The sequence below is a fragment of the Mustela erminea genome, chromosome 19 (assembly GCF_009829155.1).
Source record: "Mustela erminea isolate mMusErm1 chromosome 19, mMusErm1.Pri, whole genome shotgun sequence".
Lineage (NCBI taxonomy): Eukaryota > Metazoa > Chordata > Mammalia > Carnivora > Mustelidae > Mustela > Mustela erminea.
The window spans coordinates 43,300,687-43,320,228 of record NC_045632.1 but is presented as its reverse complement, the minus strand read 5'-3'; the positions used below and the strand labels follow the sequence as shown (position 1 = coordinate 43,320,228).

The 19,542-nt window shown below is 54.5% G+C and overlaps 2 protein-coding genes across 10 annotated transcripts in view; both read right to left on the bottom strand.

The window, feature by feature from the left end:
• The window catches only part of SLC7A6 (solute carrier family 7 member 6), a 35,709-nt gene extending 33,856 nt beyond the window's left edge, over positions 1-1,853 (bottom strand). For 4 of the 7 annotated variants that reach the window (XM_032325211.1, XM_032325209.1, XM_032325214.1 and 1 more), the window contains exon 1: positions 1,357-1,735. The gene's annotated coding sequence lies outside the window, so the exon portion shown is untranslated. The other 3 variants (XR_004281355.1, XM_032325213.1, XM_032325210.1) reach the window with 2 other exon arrangements.
• Positions 1,854-3,960: 2,107 nt separating this feature from the next.
• On the bottom strand, positions 3,961-17,698 carry PLA2G15 (phospholipase A2 group XV). Of its 3 annotated transcripts, none has more exons than XM_032325759.1 (6): positions 17,599-17,698; positions 11,469-11,625; positions 8,622-8,740; positions 8,283-8,381; positions 7,670-7,894; positions 3,961-5,888 (listed from the first exon to the last, which is right to left on the bottom strand). In XM_032325759.1, exons 4-6 carry the CDS (start codon positions 8,362-8,364, stop codon positions 5,377-5,379), a joined length of 819 nt encoding a protein of 272 aa, XP_032181650.1. In that variant the 5' UTR covers positions 8,365-8,381; positions 8,622-8,740; positions 11,469-11,625; positions 17,599-17,698; the 3' UTR covers positions 3,961-5,376. The 3 variants fall into 3 exon arrangements, with proteins under 3 accessions (XP_032181650.1, XP_032181649.1, XP_032181651.1); XM_032325758.1 differs by lacking the exon at positions 17,599-17,698 and adding an exon at positions 13,893-14,120; XM_032325760.1 differs by lacking the exon at positions 17,599-17,698 and adding an exon at positions 13,893-14,123 and having other exon boundaries at positions 5,556-5,888; positions 7,670-7,769.
• Positions 17,699-19,542: the final 1,844 nt, after the last annotated feature.

Below are 19,542 nucleotides of genomic sequence, written 5' to 3'. Positions count from 1 at the left end.
AAAGCCATTAGCCCACAAGGGCACCTTCGTAATGTAGGCAGCCTGGGCAGTTTCCACCTAAAGGGCTTCACAGCAAGCAAAGAGAGACAAAATGAGCTCAGGAAGCACTCACAGACTTTCAAAAAATCTGCTCCTCCCAGATCTTCAAATCAGAGAGCAGCTCTCAGAGAAGCACCAGATGGTGGAGCATTCTGCTACCACGATGCTAGATTTGCTGGCAGTGCTTTTTTCCCCCCTATCAAGGGCAGAGACCGAATTCTTTTGAACTGTGTCACGAAGCACACAGCCCAGTGCACACAAGGGGCACTCAAAAACATCTGTTAAATATTGATTCCCATTTATACTGACCATTACACAATGTGGTACCCAGACTGTTTGCTTAGTGCAAGAATTCTCAGAATGTTTTACAAATATCTCCTTCCATTTATAACATGAGATGACCAAACAAGGTGACAGGACATGAAGACACAAGAGAGAGCCATCAAAGCAGGAGCACACAATCCCCTGGCGCCAACAGGCCAGGGCTGCAAGCCCCGGCCCTAGAGCCCATCTCGAAGCATCCCAGGAAGCCCTGATCCTGCCCCAGGGAGCCCTGCACGCTGTCCTTCTCACTTGCAGTTGCTCACAGCCCGGGTTCTCTTTCTCATCACACTCACCCTCCAGGATTTCTCAGTCTCTCACACAGCATCGCACTCGGGGACTCTTATCACCACAGTGTCCCTCACACTCTCAGACTCTCCCGCACTTCTGGAGTCACCCTTACACTCAGATTCTCCCACCCTCAGGGTTTCTCTCTCCTTCTCGTTCTCTCTCTCTCTCACACACTCTCTCACTCTCTCTCTCTCCCTCCCTCCCTCTCTCCCTCCCTCTCCCCCCACCCCCTTCTGGTCTAGGGCGCCTGTTCCTCTCTCATCACACCCAGAGTGTCTCCCACAGTCATTTGCTCACTCAGGGTGTTTCTTGCACACTCACACAGTCACTCTCAGACTCGGGGGGGGGGTCTCTCTCTCTCACACACACCCCCACACATACACCCGTAGTTTTCTCACACGCTCAGTCTTACACTCAGGGTTCCCCACACTCCTGGGGCCACCCTCACGCTCGCGGTCCCTCTCACACGCACAGCGTCACCCTCCCGCACGCTCTCGCCGCGGCGTGTCTCACGTGCCGCCGGCCCGCCCCGCGCCCGGCTTGGCGGGCCCGCAAGCTGCGGCGCAGCAAGCACGCTGCGGCGGCAGCGGCGGCGGCCGCGTGGAGCGTTCGGCCTCCAGGACGCGACCCCGGCCCCGGCCCCGATCCCCGCCCGGCCCCGGGCCCGGCCCCGCTTCCCCCGCTCGCCCGCCCGCGGCCCGTTACCTCGCAGTAGCCAGGCGCCGACAGGATGCTCGCTCGCTCGACCGCCGCGGCCGCCGCGGCCGCCCAGACCCCGCCCCCGCCACGTCACGCGCCGCCGGATCGCGACAGCGCGCCCCGCGTCGGGACAGGACGCCTAGCTCCGCGTGGGGTTGGCTGGCAGCGGCGCTTCTGGGCCTCTGGGGCCGCCGTGGCCCGAGGGATCGGTCGGCCTGGCTCGGGAGTGCAGTCCCAGCGTCTGCGTGCTCTTGGCTGCCGGTGACCAGGGCCCGGCCACCCTCGCTCTAAATGGCCCGCACAGCCCGTTCCTTTGTGGCTCTTAGCCAAACAGCTTACACAAGGAGCTCTAAACAGCCTCCATGCCCCGTTCACCACCAGCGCCTCCGCTACGCACCTTAGGAAGACACAGACCTGGGACCTGTCCTCCCACATTCACAGCTCAGACCCGGCTCAAGTCCTCTGAGGCCTCCACAGACACAGGGACACGGCTGTGATTCCGTAGCGAACACCGCGCCCCTCCCCGCCCCGCCCCGCCTTCCCGGGGCTCAGGTTTGAGGACATTTTTAGGTCCTCAACTTGTGTGACCCTACTGACACCCTCTGGGGGGGAGGTGCACCCTCCTGTCTTCCTCTACCCCTGGCCGCTCCTTCTCCTCTCCTTCTAGGGGCTCTTTTCATCTGTTAGCTCTGGGGCTCTTCTAGGGTCTTCTGACCTCATGGGCTGCTGAGCCCTCCCCCTTAGCTTCCTGTCCACAACCTCAAGCCATGACTCTCTCCTGGGACATGGAGTCATTTCCCCCAGACACGTGTTTACAACTGCACACCCTCTAATTCCAGACCCACCATACCCAAACCCCTGCTCCCCATCACCCAGTGACAGGGCCAGAAATGGGCAGCACCATGGACCCTGCCTTCTCCTGCCCGGCCCTCCCAAGGACCTGCAACGTGTTCTCATGGTTTTCTTCACTCCAGCTCTAGTAGCCTCCCAATCCCCACCCTGTTTCTTCTAACCCATCCCCAGAGGGGAATGACTTTGAATCTCCTCTGTCTAAAAACCCTTCCATTCTCCTACCTAAAGACCTGAGACAATGATCTTTGAAGAACCCTCACTGGTATGGCCCCCTTGTGCTCTCTGCTTAGAATACCCTCCCTAAGTGCGAATGAGAGTATGTATATATTTGGAGTCTTTAGAATCTGACCCTTTGACCCCTGAATCGTTCCTCTGTCTCCCTAGCCAGGCGGAGGAAGGACTCTCTGCTCACTTGTGTCACTCAATGGCAACTGGTCCACTTATCCCTGCAACAAACGCATACATGACCTGCCAGCATCCAGCTGTCTGGCTTTGCTGTCTCACACCCGGTTACAACCCACCATGAAAGCCCACTATGTAGCAAGCACTGATCAGATGTTCCCCAATACCATCCGTGTTCCTCAAGACCACCCGCAGGGTACATTTATTCAGCTCCATTCTTCAGATGAGCAAGCTGAGGCTCAGGGAGGTAAGGAGACTCCCCAGGCTACTTGCCTGGAGCTGGTAAAGGTCATATTTGAATCCCAGCTGGCTGGTGTTAAAGCCTGCTGTGGCTCCATGCCCTCTCTCTGCAGCTGTGAAACCAACAATAGCAGTGGAGCGGAAACAGGTCAGGGGTGAGTAGGTGGCTGTAAGGCCACCACAAGGAGTGACATGGGAGGGTGGGTATCAACACAGAGCTGGGACTCAGGCTGGGCAGGACCTGGAGGTAAGGGTTTGCACCCTTTTGTGTTGTTATCCTTTTACCAAGGCCAGCAATTGCAGCTGGACCCATGTATTGCTGGGCATCCTCACCCTCTCTGGGCCAGCCTTCTTCCAGGTTTGGCCAATAACTAGCGCAGTGGTGGTTTAGAGCGCCCTCTAGTGGTCCAGAGTGTATTAAAGCATAAAGCCCAGGCTCTGTGGAGGAGGCAGAAACTGGGGCTCTCACCACCTCGCACTGCCCTAAAACCCCTCTCTGAGCTCCGCACCACAGACAGTCCCGGACCCCATCTCTATACATGTTTCCCTGTATCAGGCTCTCTGTTTCTCTGTCTTTATCCATCTCCACTGACTCCCAGTCTTGGTCTCTGCCCATCTTGGTCTCTGTCCTAGTCTCAGCCTAGTTTCTCCTCCCTCAGTCTCTGTAGGGAGAGAGACAGATGGTGGGCAGATAATCTGAAGAAACGAAGTAGATGGGTTGTGTCTTAAGAAGAACTCTAAGATCAAAAGATGCTGAGACCTTAAAGTTGAGAGAGGACAAAAAGGCTGGGAAGCAGAGTCCAGCCAGGGTGACCTGCAGGACTGCCCCCAGCTCTATGGGAGCACGTGGGGCGAACAGAGGGAAGGCAGGAGCCACATCCCAATGGGAATGTTTCAGGTCCTGGTTCTTAATCCCAGCAGAGGAAGCAGACTCCAGGAGATGGAGCAGGAGGATAAAGCCCGAATAGATGCACAGAACCCATGCTTTCCTTGGTGCTAAGAGAACCCATCAAGGCTTCAGGAAAGGTCTAGCCCCTGACTACCTGCCTCTTTATCCCCTTCACCACTCCACTACCTCCCTCCTCTCATGCTCAGAACAGAGCTTCAGCCAGGGTACTTTACAGCATCCAGAATATTTTTATTGCCAGAATCAAGGTACAGCCTGCTTAGAACTCCATGAGGAGCCCACCACCCAGGAATAAAAGGAGAGAGAGAAGTTGGGTATGTTCCCAAAAGAGAAAATCCAGCTCCACCGAAACCTGGTGGGAGAGCAGCACGGTCCAGCCTGACTGTGACTCTGGGGTCGTATCCTAGAGGCCAGACTCCAGTCTTGGCCTATAGCCACTTGCCCACTTGGAGATGACTGTCCCCAAGGCAGATTCAGACTTTCCATCCATCCCTGCTATTATAGGAAGATCCGCGAAGCACCTCTGGAACAGACAGAAAACTCCCAGGGGAGCCCCAAGCCACCTGGCTCTCTCAGGGGCCCACTCAAGTTTCTGGGCTAGTCTCTGCAGACTAAACACCACTGAGCTATCTGGTGGGAGTAGGTGATAGGCAAGATGGGTAAGAGCCCTACCTCTTCTCAGCCCTGTGCCAGCCCACCTGGGTGCTAGAAAAACCCTAGGGCAGGGTGCTAATGGGGTGGTGGGGTTAACAAGAGGGCAGCTCAGGGTAGCTCTGAATGGCCTTAGCTGCTTCCTTGAGTTTTCTTCATGAGTACCTAAAAGGCCATGGGACTGAGCCCTGCTCTCATCCCTGAACCACAGTCCCAGGGCAAAGGGAACCATCAATACTGTGGGTAACAGCCCAACCAAGGGGACCAAGGCTCCAGGGACAGAGCCCCCAAGAAATGGAGGGCCCCCTGCTGCCCAGTCCTGAGCTAGGCTGCTCTTGGAGGTAAGGGAGGTAGGAGTGAATGTCCCAGGACCTGGGAACCACGGAGAACAGAACCTGCCCCTGCCTGCAGGAGGAACCAGGCTCTCCAGAAAGCCACAGTCAAGCTGTTGAGCAACAAGGCCATAGGCCACTCACAGCCAGTAGCAAGCCTACCTGTGGCCAGTTTGTGGGAAGATCACCGTAGGGACCAGAAGCCCATCCCTGGGACCTTTAGGGACAGGGACCACAGCTCAGTACTATCCCTCACAGGAAGACTGAGGGACCAGGGCCTGGTGGGAGAATGTGAAAAGGCCACAGGGGTATGAGGAACAAATGGCCCCTGAGTTCGGGATTGGGGCCAGGTGCCAGACGATCCGCCCTGCGGAACCAGTCCTGAGGTCACAGCAATCCCATCAGCAGCAGCATTCTTTCCAGCAAGGATCCCTCAAGTGAGGCCAGACTATTTCTTCCTTCTTCCCTCCCACAGAGGAAGGATAAGAAACAGCACTTCCCAGTGGCAGACGTGTCACAACCCAAGACTGAGGACCTTAGGCAGTCAGTCACAGACCACGCCACTCATGGGCCACGAGAGCCCCGGAGGACAAGAGAAGCAGCTATGGCCACACCATCCCACAGCCCTGCCTGGCACGGGGATCAGGGCCCAAGGAGCACACGTTTCAGGTAGGCCAAGGTGGTGGCATTGGCCAGCATCTCTATGTGCTCGCTGCCTGGCAGCGCCTGCAACGACACTTGCTGCTCCTGGCGTCCGCGCCAGGCCTGGCACTGCAGGGCACTCTGCAAGTTCACGGTGCCATCGCCGTCACCAAAGCAGATTTTGGGATCACGGTCCGGGAAGCTCTCGTAGTAGAAGGAGTCTGGCGTGGGGACACCGGTGCCGTAGAGGCAGTGCAGCGGCACGCCAGGAGGCACTGTGGCTTCAACCAGCCCCTCCGTGTCCTGCCGCATGAGCCACCCATCTTTGAAGCTGATGTCCTGGAAGAAGCGGCGATAGTCCCGCAGCGTGTAGTTGGTTGTGGGGGTGTGCACGAAGATCTTCCCAGATGACCAGGTGTAGTTGTAGGGCAGCAGCCAGCTGGTGGAGACGGCAGACCGCTGCTGCTCCCGGATCTTCAGGGGCCCGATGACTGGGATCCGATTGTTGTCTCCTGCAGGGAAAGGGCTCGCTCAATCTGTGCTCAGACATGCGCACTGGCTGGGGAGCACGGTGCAGCCAGCACCTCTATGGCGGGGCCCCCCAGGAGGGGCCGAGTCAGCAATCCCGCGCCTCCATTATAACTCATCCGCATTATAACTCCCGTGTTCCCCTTATTTCTGCTCTATCTGGGAAGCATGTGAGCGTGATTTGTTTCTTTCCTTCTGCACTTCGTCACCAGGGATTTAGGCAGCACATACCCACGAGGTGATTCATTGTGTAAACGGTACCCTCCACTGAGCACTTGTCACCACTTGTGGGCACTGACCTTGCTGAAGGTCAGTCAGCACGTTGGCAGCCCAGAGACACATTCCTTTTTCTTTTCTTACACTGAGTTATGAACATGTTTCCCTTTTCCCAGGCTCAGTCTCAGGCCTGCCGCCAGCCACCCCGGTCGTATTCCACTCATTTGCCTGTCACTGGCCCAGGCAACCAGGCCAGCAGGAGTCGAGGCAGGAGGGGAGGCTGCAGGCAGAACGAGCAGCTTTCTCACACAGGAATGCCAGCAACACAGCCGGTGAGGCCTCTGGGGAGTGAGCTGGAACTTGTTAACAGGGGTCATGTGATCTATTCAGGGCCCACAGCCACCCATCCCTGCACCTTTCTGACTGACCAGAGGCCTTCCGCTCTTGTGGGGTTCTGGCTGTAGGACCCCTGAGGAAAAGGAAGCCCCTAGCTAGTCCATGACTACCACACCCCTGTCAAGGCCTGACAGAACAGTTTCCCAGAACCTGAGGCACAGCTCTAAAGGGATTCACAGGGAGGCTCGGAAAGGCCGGAACCCGAGCCCCACCACAGCTCCTGTCTCAGACTCAGGCATGCCTCCATCTGTCCTTTCAGGTCCAGGCTGGACAGAGTAGGTGGCTATGAGTCCTCTCTATATCTGGATTCATCGTCCAGCCAATCCAGCGTCACTACCGGGAGAGGCACTGGGTCTCACGTGATGGCAACTATCAGTTGACCAACAAGTAGGTCAGGCAGTGCTGATGATATGAGGAAGAAAGCTCCTCACATGCTGAGCACAGCTGCGGCCTGTGGCTCCTAAAGTAAGGGGCCATGGGTTCACCCCCGTCCTAGCAGAGGGAGGGAGGAAAGCCCCACGGCTACAGCTAGCACGGTGACAGTCATAAACAGGCAGGTGAACTGGGGAGGATTAGGGAAGGAGGTGGCAGCTTTCCCCACTGCCAGACAAGGAAGCCCAAAGAAATCTGCACCTGCTTCCTCCCTGTGTTACCCACAAAGGCTCCCCACTGCCACAGATGGAGGTCTAACTCATAAACAGGAAACTGTAGCCCAGCTTTCCTTCTGTGGGCCAAAGGTGGAAAGGAAGAAAGGGAAGGCTCCCCCAAAGAACTTGGGGTCAGACTGAGTTAGGCCAGCCAGGCCAGAGCACAGTGTATGTGTGAAGACATAGGCACAAGCAAGTGCCTGTGTGACCAACAGTTGTGCCACTGCCTGGACACACTGGAAAAAAAAAAAAATTTACACGGATAACCAAGGCCATCACCTAGTGGGACGAAATTGTTAGGTTCCCTTTTGGAAAGTGTTAGGTTCTCTTTTGGAAAAAAAGATGGTTGGAAAAGCATATGACTCTGGAGAAAGAAGGATCCTCACCCAAGAGAAGAGACACAAAGTGGCCAGGGAGGACATTGCTGAAGGAAAGAGAGAACACCATCCCTGACATCAGCAGCCCCGCCCACCCCCCCATACTTGCTAGGTCTGGCAGGGTCTTACCTGAGGCCAGGACACGCCAAGTCTTGGCCACGCCCCCCCAGGGCGCACCCAGTGCCACAAACGCACGAATATACTTGTTCTTCCAGGCCTGTGGCTGTCGCTGCAGAAAGTAGAGTGTGTACATGTTGCCCATGCTGTGGGCAACCAGCACCACAGGGCCCCCATACAGCTGGTGCATCTCCTCGATCATCTCCCGGAGGGCCAGGAAGTAGGGCCCGTTTTCATCTGTAGGCCAGAGCCAGGCAGTAGTCAGGAAGGAAGGGTCCTGGGGCCTGAACCACTAAATGTTCTTCAGGCCAGATACAAGACTAGGTGGGTGGTGAAAATGCTGAAATCCAAGGGGGAATGGTCTTCTTTCCCAAGATGGGAGGAAACCTAGGAGCTCCTTTTCTCCTCCTCAACCTCATTCTCTCTCCCCAGGGCTCAGAGGCCCAGAAATCCTGGGGGGAGGAACGGGGAAGGATAGGACAGACTGACTAAGGGTGACAGCTGTGATTGCTAGGCTAGACATAAAAGGGCCCAGGGGAGGGGAGAGTCCAGGGCCTATGGTGACTGTGACCTCCTCATCCCCACCCCCCAAGACGTCAGGGAGGAAGCAAAAGTAACCACTTACTTGGGGCTCGGCGCCAGTCATAGGGGGCCCCCCGGACATCCTCACCCCGTGTGTAGCCCCAGTCCACAAGGCTTTCTACCATGGTATGGAAATAGGAACCTGTAGACAGTAATGTATGGGAATTAGAGAGAGGACAGGCAGTGCTAACCCCCCACGCCACGCCCAACAAGGAGACTGGGACAGCTACTGTAGAAAGATCCCCAAGGGAACACTGTAAGACTCAGTGGCTAGAGACAGTTTACAGGCTACCCTTTCAAACAAAGAGCACTTCTCCCACTCCAGGAATATAGCAGAACTTCCAGCCCCATTTCCTGGAGGCCATGAGCAAGGGCTACATACCCACACTGCTTTTGCTGGGGTCCAGGAACTCTAGTGAAAAAGTCTTCCCAAAGCCAGGGACGCGTACATCCACACCATCTGGGAACTGGGTGGCCCGGGACGTACTGTTGTAGACCAGCCTGTCAGGGGAGGACATTGAGCTAGTGATCCAGAGGTGACACTGAACCTGGTGTGTCCTAATACTGCCCTGGATCCTGAGCCATATCCCTTACTGTCCTCACATTTGGCAGGAAGTTATAGGGGAGACCAAAAAGTAACAAAACAAGTTTATGCAGCACAGATCAGAGGAACCGCATCCACCTGAGGACCCCAACCAAGACCCATTCCGAAGATTGATCCAAGGACGCTTGTCAAAGCGATAGTTTCTTCTCGGTGTCATCCACCTCAGAATGCAGCTCTTGGATTTGGCTAGGAAAGGGAAGTGCGAGGCCTGGCTCTGCCATCCACATCACACTTGACCCAAAAGGCAGGCAGCCTAACTTTGCACGCACCCACTGCCCCATCTCTGCAGATTCAGCTCCTCCCACCCACCACAAAACGTCACAGGGCAAAGGAGAGGGTAAGTGTAACACACAACAGAACCAAACAGAGAAAGCCCCACCTCCGGGCCTAAACACCTGTGGCTGCTACGTGGAGAAACAAACAAGGCCTGCAAGAACGACAGGACAGGGTGGTGGGAGACAGGAGGAAAGCTTTGTGCTAGACCAGGAACTCTGTTCTGGCCTCCCTGCTATCAAGCAGAAAAAGGTGCCCAAGAAAACACAGGCTAGGGGTGTCTGGGTGGCTCAGTCTTTAAGCGACTGCCTTTGGCTCGGGTCATGATTCCAGGGTCCAGGGATCGAGTCCCACATTAGGCACCCTGCTCTGCAAGAGGCCTGCTTCTCCCTTTCCCATTCCCCTGCTTGTGTTCCCTCTCTCACTGTGTCTCCCTCTGTCAAATAAATAAATAAAATCTTTAAAAAAAAAAGAAAAAGAGAGAAAAGAAAACACAGGCTAGACCTGTAATCCTTGATGGCCCTGAGTTCTAATCCCCTGAGATCAGCCACAGAAAGCTGACAAGATACCAACTTTGACCCAAATAATAGGTCCTGGGAGCCCATTTTCTCTAGGGCAACTTGTCAATGAACCCAGTGGCCACTCAGCAAAGTGGAGAAAACTTTCTACAAAGCCAAAGCAGCTCTAAACAGGTCAGATGTCCACGAAGGTTGATAAGCCCCTCTCAGTATCAGCCCGAAACGCCCATTGGCAGTACCTGAGACCACGTCTCTGGTATAAAAATAGATTTGCAGATCAACAGCCTAGAAATAACCTGATCATGTACAGAAGAGGAAAAAGTCAACAAAGCATGTGTCATAAACAAACAACTAGGAAAGGCAAAACACCTGGAGAATGAGCCAGTATGTCCCCAGGAAAAAAAATTAGTTTGTGAAACTCCATTCAGTTCCAACATTTATTGAGCACCAATTGTGTTCTGGGCTGTATGTTTACAAAGATAAACAAGATACAAGTTCTCCCTTCAGGGAGCTGGGTCTTAGCTCAGGGTCACGCAATCTGGGTTTACATCTTGCTTCTGCCACTTATTAGTTGAGTGACCCAAGGCAACCTTGTAACGCTTTTTGAGTTTCCAGATTTCCTCATCTGAAAACAGTACCCATCTCAGAGGATTGCTGTAAGACTAAATGAAAGTATGTAATATGGACAGTGCCTGTATTCCATAAGCAGTAATTTCCAAAACATTATCATCTTATTAGCGGGGAAACATCCTTGGAAGCAAAGTTATGGCACCTGATAAGGATGAAAGGAAACAGGCATGTGGCCTGGAGGAAGGAAAGGTTAAGAGCTCTGGGGAGTGGCAAGGGAAACTTTTCAGAAGGACCAGGCTCAGGTTTTAAAGAGTGAATGGGGGGGCACCGGGGTGGCTCAGTGGGTTAAGCCGCTGCCTTCGGCTCAGGTCACTATCTCAGGGTCCTGGAATCGAGTCCCGCATAGGGCTCTCTGCTCAGCAGGGAGCCTGCTTCCTCCTCTCTCTTTCTCTGCCTGCCTCTCTGCCTACTTGTGATCTCTCTCTGTCAAATAAATAAATAAATAAATAATCTTTAAAAAAAAAAAAAAAAAAGAGTGAATGGGAAGGAATTTATAAGGGAAAGGGTGCAGAGGTAGATTCCGGGCTCAAAGAACCGTATGTACAAAGACACAGAGACCTGGTATATCCCAAGAGGAACAAGAAGCTGAGGGGCCAGTGGCCAACTCAGAGGCAAGGGAAAGGGTACAGCCATGTTGAGACTATACATAGGGGCTGGAGCATAGAATCTACATGTAAGTGGGCGCCTGGCCGGTTCAGTTGGTGAAGCATGGGACCTGTATCTCGAGACTGTGAGTCAGGTGAAGAGATTTTTTGATAGAGCCAGTGAGCGAGTAAGAGAGAGAAGGAGCAAGGGGAGGGGCAGAGGGAGAGAGAGAAGCAGACTTCCTAAGCAGGGAGCCTGATGTGGGGCTCGATCCCAGGACCCTGAGATCATGACCTGAGCCAAAGGCAGACTCTTAACCAACTGAACCACCCAGGCGCCCAAATAAAATCTTAAAAAACAAAAAACAAAAAACAGGCATTCACACACAAGGTGTGAATTACACGGCATAAACTGGAGAGGTAGGGACAAGAGCTGCAGGAAACAGAAAAAGTTCTGTCTGGGAGGGTGCAGAGTTGGTGCCAATCAGCCTGAGGAAATGAGAAGGGCAAGAGGTCAGTGACGTCAGGGTCTGCTGAGAGGGGCTGAGACAAAAACAGGTTCTAGAGATTTCTCCAGGCTGGGTCGGTGAGCAGCACCTCATCTGTGCTCCAGCCCCCACCTGATATTGTCAATCCAGCAGTCAATGATGACAGGCAGCAGCAGTTCGAGGTTGAGCCAGAGTGTGAAGTAGCTGTCCGTCCTCTTGGAGCAGAGGTAGTGCACAACCGTTGGCTTGTCTAGCTTTGCCTCCAGCTGGTTGCCCAAATCGCCGGGCACTGCAGAGAGAGACAGAGCACGCATGAGGCCCTGGACCTGGCAGGCTGGGGACCCCTGAGGCTTGAACCCAAAGGCCTTCAACCCACAGCTGTTCCAGGCTACAGAGGAAGGCCTTGTTCACTCAAAGAAGGAGAGGGAAAGAAGACAAAACCCTGGGCCACTTAACCAACCAAAACTGAATCCAGGGAAGGCATTCCAGGACAAGCTTGTGGAGGGGGGCAATGAACACAGGCAGCTGCCAGCCTACTGGGAGCCCAGTAAGGTTTCAGGGACCAGACCATCTGGAGAGCCCTAGCCTCTCAGCACACCTGGACCCCGTGGCAGAGATGGCTACCTTGAAACATCACACCATTCCAGCCATTGCTCTGTAGGGGTGGGTGTGCCCTGGCCCAAGGATAACTTCTCTATGCCCAAGCTGGTCAACAGACCAGCTGCACAGAGCCTAGTCTACACAGAACCCTGGGGCCCTCGTGACACTCAAACCCATCCCCGCAGCTTCACTGCCCAATATTACGGCCCTACTCAGAATATTTGTTCCCACTGACCTTTCAGGCCTCACCTGTTTCTACATGCCATGCCCTTGACACCTCCCAAGCACATCCTCATTTAGAATCCATGATCACCAAGTGAACAACCAGCTCTTGGCTCTCCTGAGCATTCTCTGGGCTCTACGAACCTAGCCCTGAAGAGGGCATGCCTTCCCTGTACATCATCTCACAGTGCCCTCAGCGAAACCATGGGAGGCAGGGGAGGCACCTGCCTTCACCTCCCTTAATAATACAGATGCAGAAGTGGGGAGTCTTCAGCGTGACAGTGCAGAGATCTTGGTCATTGTCTCCATCAAAAAGGAATTGGCTAAAAGAGGAAGCCACCAGATTTGCTGTGCCTGAATGCCCCTTGTCCTGGACAGGCTGTGTGGCCTCTAAAAATAGCAGTGGTCATTTCTTAAGCCCCTTTTTGCTTAAATCTAGGACAAGAGATATCTATGTACCCTTCACCTCAAATAACACTGGGAGAGAATGTCCTTACTATGCCCACTTTACAGATGAGGAGACTGAGGCTGAGGGGGGTAGAAATGGCTTGTTACAGTCTCCTCCTGCCCAATTCTTTTGTATCACTTCTCTGGTCTCTGCTTCCTCTATCACCAATTTAGGTCTCACCTGGATGGTCACCCCTGGGTGCTGATCCTCTGATAGCCAAGGTCAGGTCCCTGCTCTATGCACAGGAACAGCTCTTCTGCTGACCACTGGGGTTTCCCAGGTTTTATGCCAACACCTTCACTCTCTCAGAAGCTAGGCAGATTAGGATTCTGTGACTCTGGGGGCATCTGGGTGGCATAGTCATTAAGCTCTGCTTTTGGCTCAGGTCATGATCCCAGGGTCCTGGGATCCAGCCCCACATCCGGCTATCTGTGTGGCGGGGAGCCTACTTCCTCCTCTCTCTCTGCTTGCCTCTCTGCCTACTTGTGATCTCTGTCTGTCAAATAAATAAATAAAATCTTTAAAAAAAGAAGAAGAAGAAAGAGCATGGGGGTCATGCTGCAGCAGATTAGGTATTTAACATATACCTTAGGAATGTCTCTGCCTTTAGGAGTCCTGGCTGGCCACCAACTCAATACTTGAATGAAGCATCCAAGGCCCCCAAGACAGAAGTCTTTCCATGTCCACCACCACAAGGAAACACTGAGGCTCCTGCATAGTTGCAGGGCCCAGGACCAAGGAAGGAATAGGCAGGGGAGATCATCTAATCCCAATATAGCCCACTCTAAACTGGTCTAGCAGGATTAAGAGTACAAGCATGTTTCCTCACATCTGTTCACAGCCATTGGGGGTCCAGAAAGACAGCCTCCTAGCCATGCCCAGACCAACAGTGAGGACCCTGGGACCAAGAGAACACCCAAGCTCCCACCAAGGCTCAGGAGTGGGGCCAAAGGACCTCGGTCTCTCCAGCTAAAAAAAAAAAATGGGCATAAAGCAAGGCAACGCTTGGGACTGACGTAGACAGGGGTACTGTAGGATAACTGTACCGTAGCCTTCTCACTTATCCCATATTCTACAGGGGAAGGTGAGCAGAGGTTGACCACACCCGCGCCCAGCATGGCGGGAGGTGGACGAACAGATCCAGGTGACAAGACAGACAGTCATATGCTTCCCGGCCTCGTGCTAGGAGCAGATGCAGACCGAGAAGATAGCTCCTCTCCCCGCCCCCGCAGCCCGTCCTGCAAGACACACAAACACACGGACCCACGACTGGACCCAAGCCTCACCCAGCACCACCGGAGGGGGACGTCCGACCGGGAGCGCCGGGTCCGCCAGGAGCAGGAGGAACAGAAAGCCACCCGGGAGCAGCGTCGCATGGTAGAGGTAGACGCTAAGACCCATTGCGTGAGACCGCCGCTACAGGTCCGAGATGCGGATTCAGCGCTCCGTGCTCGCGCCTAGGCCCGGGCGGCGGCGACGCGCTTAACCCCGCCGCCCGCACTCGGCCACAAGGGCCTGACCAATCAGAATCCGCCTCCCCCAAAAGACTTGCCAATAGGGACTCGCCGCCAGGCACGTCCCTCCCAGTTGGAGCTCGCCGCCCCGCCCCTGCGGATCCCAAGCCAGCTCCTTAGACTGCGCCGCACGCCGAGCGCATCGATCGATTGGGGTTCAGTCTGGCTTCTCCGTTCAGTCCGGGACTAGTGGGACCCAGCTCGCCGCTGCTGGATACCCAACCCATCCTTGGGTACCCAAAGTCCACGCTGCGCGCCCTCATTCCCCATTCCTGGCTCGTCCCTGACCTGGGATCTGGAACGGGTCGGCCAGAGCGTGGGTTCAGGGTCCAGTGCTCGCGGCTGCTGAGACACTCTGGTCAGAGCAAGGGGAAGAAGGGGAGAAGTGAGTCCCGGAAAGTTATTGGGTCTTAGGGGACCGGGAGTTGACCAGGACCTTTGTGCAGTCCCCACACCAATTCTTCACACCCTGCCATGATGGCACGTGGGTTCAAGCAAGGGGTCCAGCGGTTCCCCAGCGTCTGTCCAGGGATTAAGCATGTGGGTGGGAGGGACAGGTAAAGGCCGAGTCAATGTGTGAGGGCTGCCTGGCCTAAAGTTTTAGTTGCGGGCATTATGGAGTCACCCTACGAGACTGAGCAGTTCTGGTGCCCCGGAGAAAGTAGGTTTCAGCCTCAGCCCTGTGGCCATGGCCCATTTGGCAGATTCCCTAGCAGAGCAGGACAAGTGTTCTGACCTTGTATTCCACCTACCATTCTCAGTCCACGCAAACTGAGGATCCAGAAAGGACACGGATCAAGGAATCAGAGGCAAACAGAATGGGCAGATTTGACAGCTGGCAATATGACCAGCACCATAGATCACTCCAGGATAAGGAGACCAGTATGTCTGGAGACTGAAAGTCTTGATCTTCCACATACTTCCTCCTGAGGGCCAGACAGCACCCTGATCCTCCTGTAGCTGGTCTTAAGACTTCTGGCACGCCCCTTCCTTCCTTCCTTCCTCTTGGCCAATCGCTGACCTTTTCTAGCCTTTCAGAGTAAGCCTGGATGAATCAGCTCACCATCTTGACCCACCCCTCCTATGTTCTTACAGGGAAACACATTGGTGGTTGGGGTACACTACTCTCTGAAGGTCCAGCTATCTCTCTTAGGCCCCAGCAAGGACCCCAAGCCCCCGCCTCCCCACCTCCATCCTAGGCCCCAGAAGAGGAGTTGCTGAAGACCAATCTAGTACAGGTCCACAGTGGGAGATCAGAGATACTTTCGCCAGTACTAGGGACAGGCAGGAGTCCAGAGTCAAGGGTTAAGTGGAGGGGGCATAGGCATCAGGATGGCCTGGGCTGCCCTGGACTGTGGCCCGTCTGAATGTCTTGTCAACCCAGCAGCCTCAGGTGACCATGGGCCCTTCACAGGGTGTGCCAGTCCCGCAGGCCCAGAAGATGATAGGAACCATGGGCATTGCAGGGAGAGGATGTCAAGGCCTAGTCAGCAATGATCTGTGCCAACAAAGTGGAGAGGAGAGGGAATCAGAAGATAAGGATCTCCCCCTTCTCATAATGACTTTGTCATCCACATGATCCCTCCCTGGCTGCAGACCTGGGCACATCCTGGATTCTAGATACTATTCTAATTCTCAAACCCACAACCCAGTAGTCACCAAGTCTTGCCAGTCTACCTTTCCAAAGCCAAACTACTTTCATCCCCACAGTAGCCTCCCTGCTCATGTCCCAGTTTATGCCCTTATTTCTATGGACTGTTCTCCATGGGTCAGGTTGACGCCATTAAACATTAAATGAAGCCCCTTGCTGTCCGCCTAACCCCACTCACGATGCTCCTACTGCAAGCATCATACCCATCTCACTCACAGTGAATGAGGACCCTGCAGGGGACTCTGGCCTTTTCCCATAACTTTCACTTCCTCTTTTCTTCAGTTGCTCATCTCCACCTTCAACAGCCTCCTTGCTCCCTAGAACAGGACAACCTCATTCTCACTCTGGACCTGTGCACTTGTTGCATGGGATCACTCTGCAGCCCCCATTTTTGGGGATTCAGCTGCGTTCTGCCTTTAGGCCTCAGCCCAGACACCATTGACTCTGAAGCAGCCCCTACCTGACTCCCAGCGGAATATAATCCATGCAGGAGGAAGCCCTTCACCTGCCTGCTACTGGTGCACCTGCCTTTTGGGTTACTAAGTACCACTGGCACAGTCCCAGGCACACAGCAGGTGCTGAACATATATTGATTGACTGAGTGATACGCCCCCTTCTCTAACACTCCCCCACTTTCAGGATGCAGTCCTGGTTGGTGCTTGTCAGACCTGAAGAAGGAGATCAGGGACTGAGAGGTCCACAGGCTGGTTGGGCTACCTTCCTCAGATGAGAATCCAGCCAACAGCTTTTGCCCTTTTTCTGTGACACTGGGCCCTTTGCATTCCCTCTTGCTTGCACAAGTTCCGAGCTCCCCTGTCTGGACCAGGTGGGTGCCTGGGCTTAGGGCAACGAAATCAAGACCACAGCTTCTGAGCTGGTTTGGTAGCCATAGCTGAGCCCATCTGGAGGCCAACTGATTCTCCCTAAAGCTCTCGGTTCATCAGGATCCTATTCCTCTGATGCCAGAGCCTCCCTGGAATCACGAAAGGCCAAACAATGGCCAAATCATGACCGAACAGGTTATCTCTTATTCTTTTTTTTTTTAAGATTTTATTTATTTATTTGATAGCACTCAAGCACAAGTAGGCACAATGCAGGTAGACTGAGAGGGAGAAGCGGCCTCCCTCTGAGCAGGGTGGCCACTGTGGGGCTCGATCCCAGGACCCTGGGATCTCAACCTGAGCCAAACGCAGACACTCAACCAACTGAGCCACCCAGGTGCCCCCAGAACAGGTTATCTAACCTGGCTTAGGCATCAAAGAATGTTACATGGAGGAGGAATTATTTGAGATGGGTCTTGAAGAGTAAGTAGGAATTCGCCAGGAAAACAAAGGGATGAATAGGTGAGTGGGGCCTCCAGGTAGGGAGCTTAGAATGTGCAGCAGCCTGGAGGCCTGAACAATCACAGTGTGTCCAGGGCACATGGTGGGTGGGAGTGGAACAGAGAGGCTGGAGGTCGTGAAAACCAAGCTTAAAAACTTGGCCTATGGGGGCCCCTGGGTGGCCGGTCGTTGAGTGTCTGCCTTCCGCTCAGGTCATGGTCCCAGTGTCCTGGGATCAAGCTGGCATCATCCAGCTCCCTGCTCAGGGGGAAGCCTGCTTCTCCCTCTCCCACTACCCCTGTTTGTGTCCCCTCCCTCTCTCTGTCAAAAAAAAAAAAAAGAAAAGAAAAAGAAAAACTTGGCCTGTGCCCAGGAAGCCAGGAGCGGTAAAGATGCTCTAACCAGAGGGAGGCGGTCTCAAGGCCCTTCCCTTTTCACTTCTGTCCCGGAGCATTGCCCCAGGTTGGGCTCTCCTGGGCAAGTTCCTCCTCCCAGCCCCCAGCACCTGGTTCAGGCGACAGGGTCACTGCGCCCTCTGGTGGGTACTCAGCGGAGATTCGGCAAAGGCGCTTAGCGGGTAACCTGGGTGGAGCCCAGAGCGCTGACTACGCGGGCGGCTCAGGAGATAAGGAAGGGTAGCGGTAGATGGTCGAGTTGTGGGCCACCGGGCCGCCGAGGGTGTGGATGGCCCTGAGGCGGCGAGTGTGGATCTCCGCAGTGGATCCAATAAGGCATCCAGCGGAGAATCCTCTTCCACAGTGGGATATTTTCTGGCCTGGGAGGGAGAGAGGAGGGCGCTTTTACACCATTCCTAGACTCCTGGTAGATCCCCATAACCCGCCACACTCCCAGGCTCACATGAGGATTCCCAACCTATATCTGCCCCAGCCTTCATGTACTCGCCGCTGGAGCGCCAGATTCGGCGACTGTGTGGCCTGGCCTCACAGGACCAATTTCCTTTCCCCGTGAGTACCTGAATTACACTTTGGGAAACGCTACGGGCTGGACCTTTGGAGCCTTGTTCACCCCTTTCACGTATGTTATTTCCAATTCATTCATTAACGATTTATGAACCCTAGTAGCTGGGTTAGGATGGGGGACGCTGCTCAATGAAATCGAGAAATCTCAAACTACTGTGGCGACCCCCTACTACAGGGGGAGGTGCCTTGAGAGAAAATGCAGGACGTGGGATGGGTTGGGAGAGGAGGAAAGAGCTCAGATGGAGACTCCCAGAAGAAAAAGACCCGTAGCCCCAGGGAAGGGTACTAAAATACCCAAAGGCTCATGATGCAAAGCAAAGCACTTTGACAACCAATCATTCATTCATTCATTGTCTTGAGCAAGTACTACAAGCCAGGCAATGTGGTAAGCATTGGGGATGAGCCTGTCCTCCAGGGCCCGAGTTCCCAGTGGATGTGGTGTAGGGAGACAATAAAGGATTTACTGTGTTAGAAGTTACTTGAGTGTTGGGGGAAAGGAGTGAGGGTTGTTTAGTATTAATATGTGTGATCTGGGAGGATCCATCTGAAGATGAGTAAAGGAGCTCAGCAAAGCAGGGGCCCTAACGTTATTTTAAAGAATTTACTTTTTTAAGAGTCCAATCATCGGGAACTGTCGTGCGGTTGGAGGTGGGCAGAGTTGCCCCCACGCTGCCAGGATGGCTAGGGGTGCCACACTGGAGAGGTCACCTCAAAAAGGTGGCTTCCGTGAACACCTGACCTCGAGACTCACGCTGAAGGAAGAACACGGAAGGGCCTAGTGTGAAGGTCTGGAGGTTCAATGGATGAGGGCTCCCAGAAGGCTGAGACCAAGATCGAGTTAGCGCTCAGATGGCAAGGTGGTGACGCCGGACTGTCTTGTAGAAGCTGGAGCCCAGACAGGAGCCCTACAAAGAGGCCCGCCCGCCAAAAGAGTTTTAGGAGAGGCCCTGAGAGTGAACACGGGTTTGAGGCAAAGGCTTGGATGGAGGAAAAGCCCAACTCCGCCAAGCGCAAGCGCGCTCCCGGGCGGATAGGGGAGGAGCCTTACTTCGCTGTTGGGTCCCGCCCCCAAACAAATATTTGACATTCCAGGCTTATCTAGAGGCTAACTGGACCCGCAGAGCGAAGTTTCCCCCTCCCGCAGGGCCTGATTGGCCTAGCGCTTGCGTCGTCGGAACCAGCCGGCAGGCGCCGGAGTGGGCTGTCCGGAAAGGGGCGGATACCCGCCTATACCAGAGGAAGCGCTCGTCACCCAAAGCCGCTGGAAAATCTGTTTGTTTCCCACTCCCGGCGCAAGTCACTTCCGTACTGGGCACGTCGGTCTCTTTATCCGTTAAGTAGGGATGCGCGGAAGTGTGGGTTTAATGGGCAAGGCCTCGGAAGCGCCTGTCCACCCCGAGCTCTTTCTCCATCGTCCGAACGTCCGGACGCTGCGCCCAGCTTTTCTGAAAGCGCGAGGTGCGGCTCCC

Bases quoted from the DNA above. Each gene is read 5' to 3' on its own strand.
- PLA2G15 (XM_032325758.1), bottom strand. From the start codon at position 14,007: ATGGGTCTTAGCGTCTACCTCTACCATGCGACGCTGCTCCCGGGTGGC. The intron at 8,741-11,468 runs GTGGGGGCTGGA...CTCCCCTGACAG, and splicing joins TGCTGGATTGACAATATCAG to GCTGGTCTACAACAGTACGT. The intron at 7,895-8,282 runs GTAAGTGGTTAC...TCTGGCCTACAG, and splicing joins TGACTGGCGCCGAGCCCCAA to ATGAAAACGGGCCCTACTTC.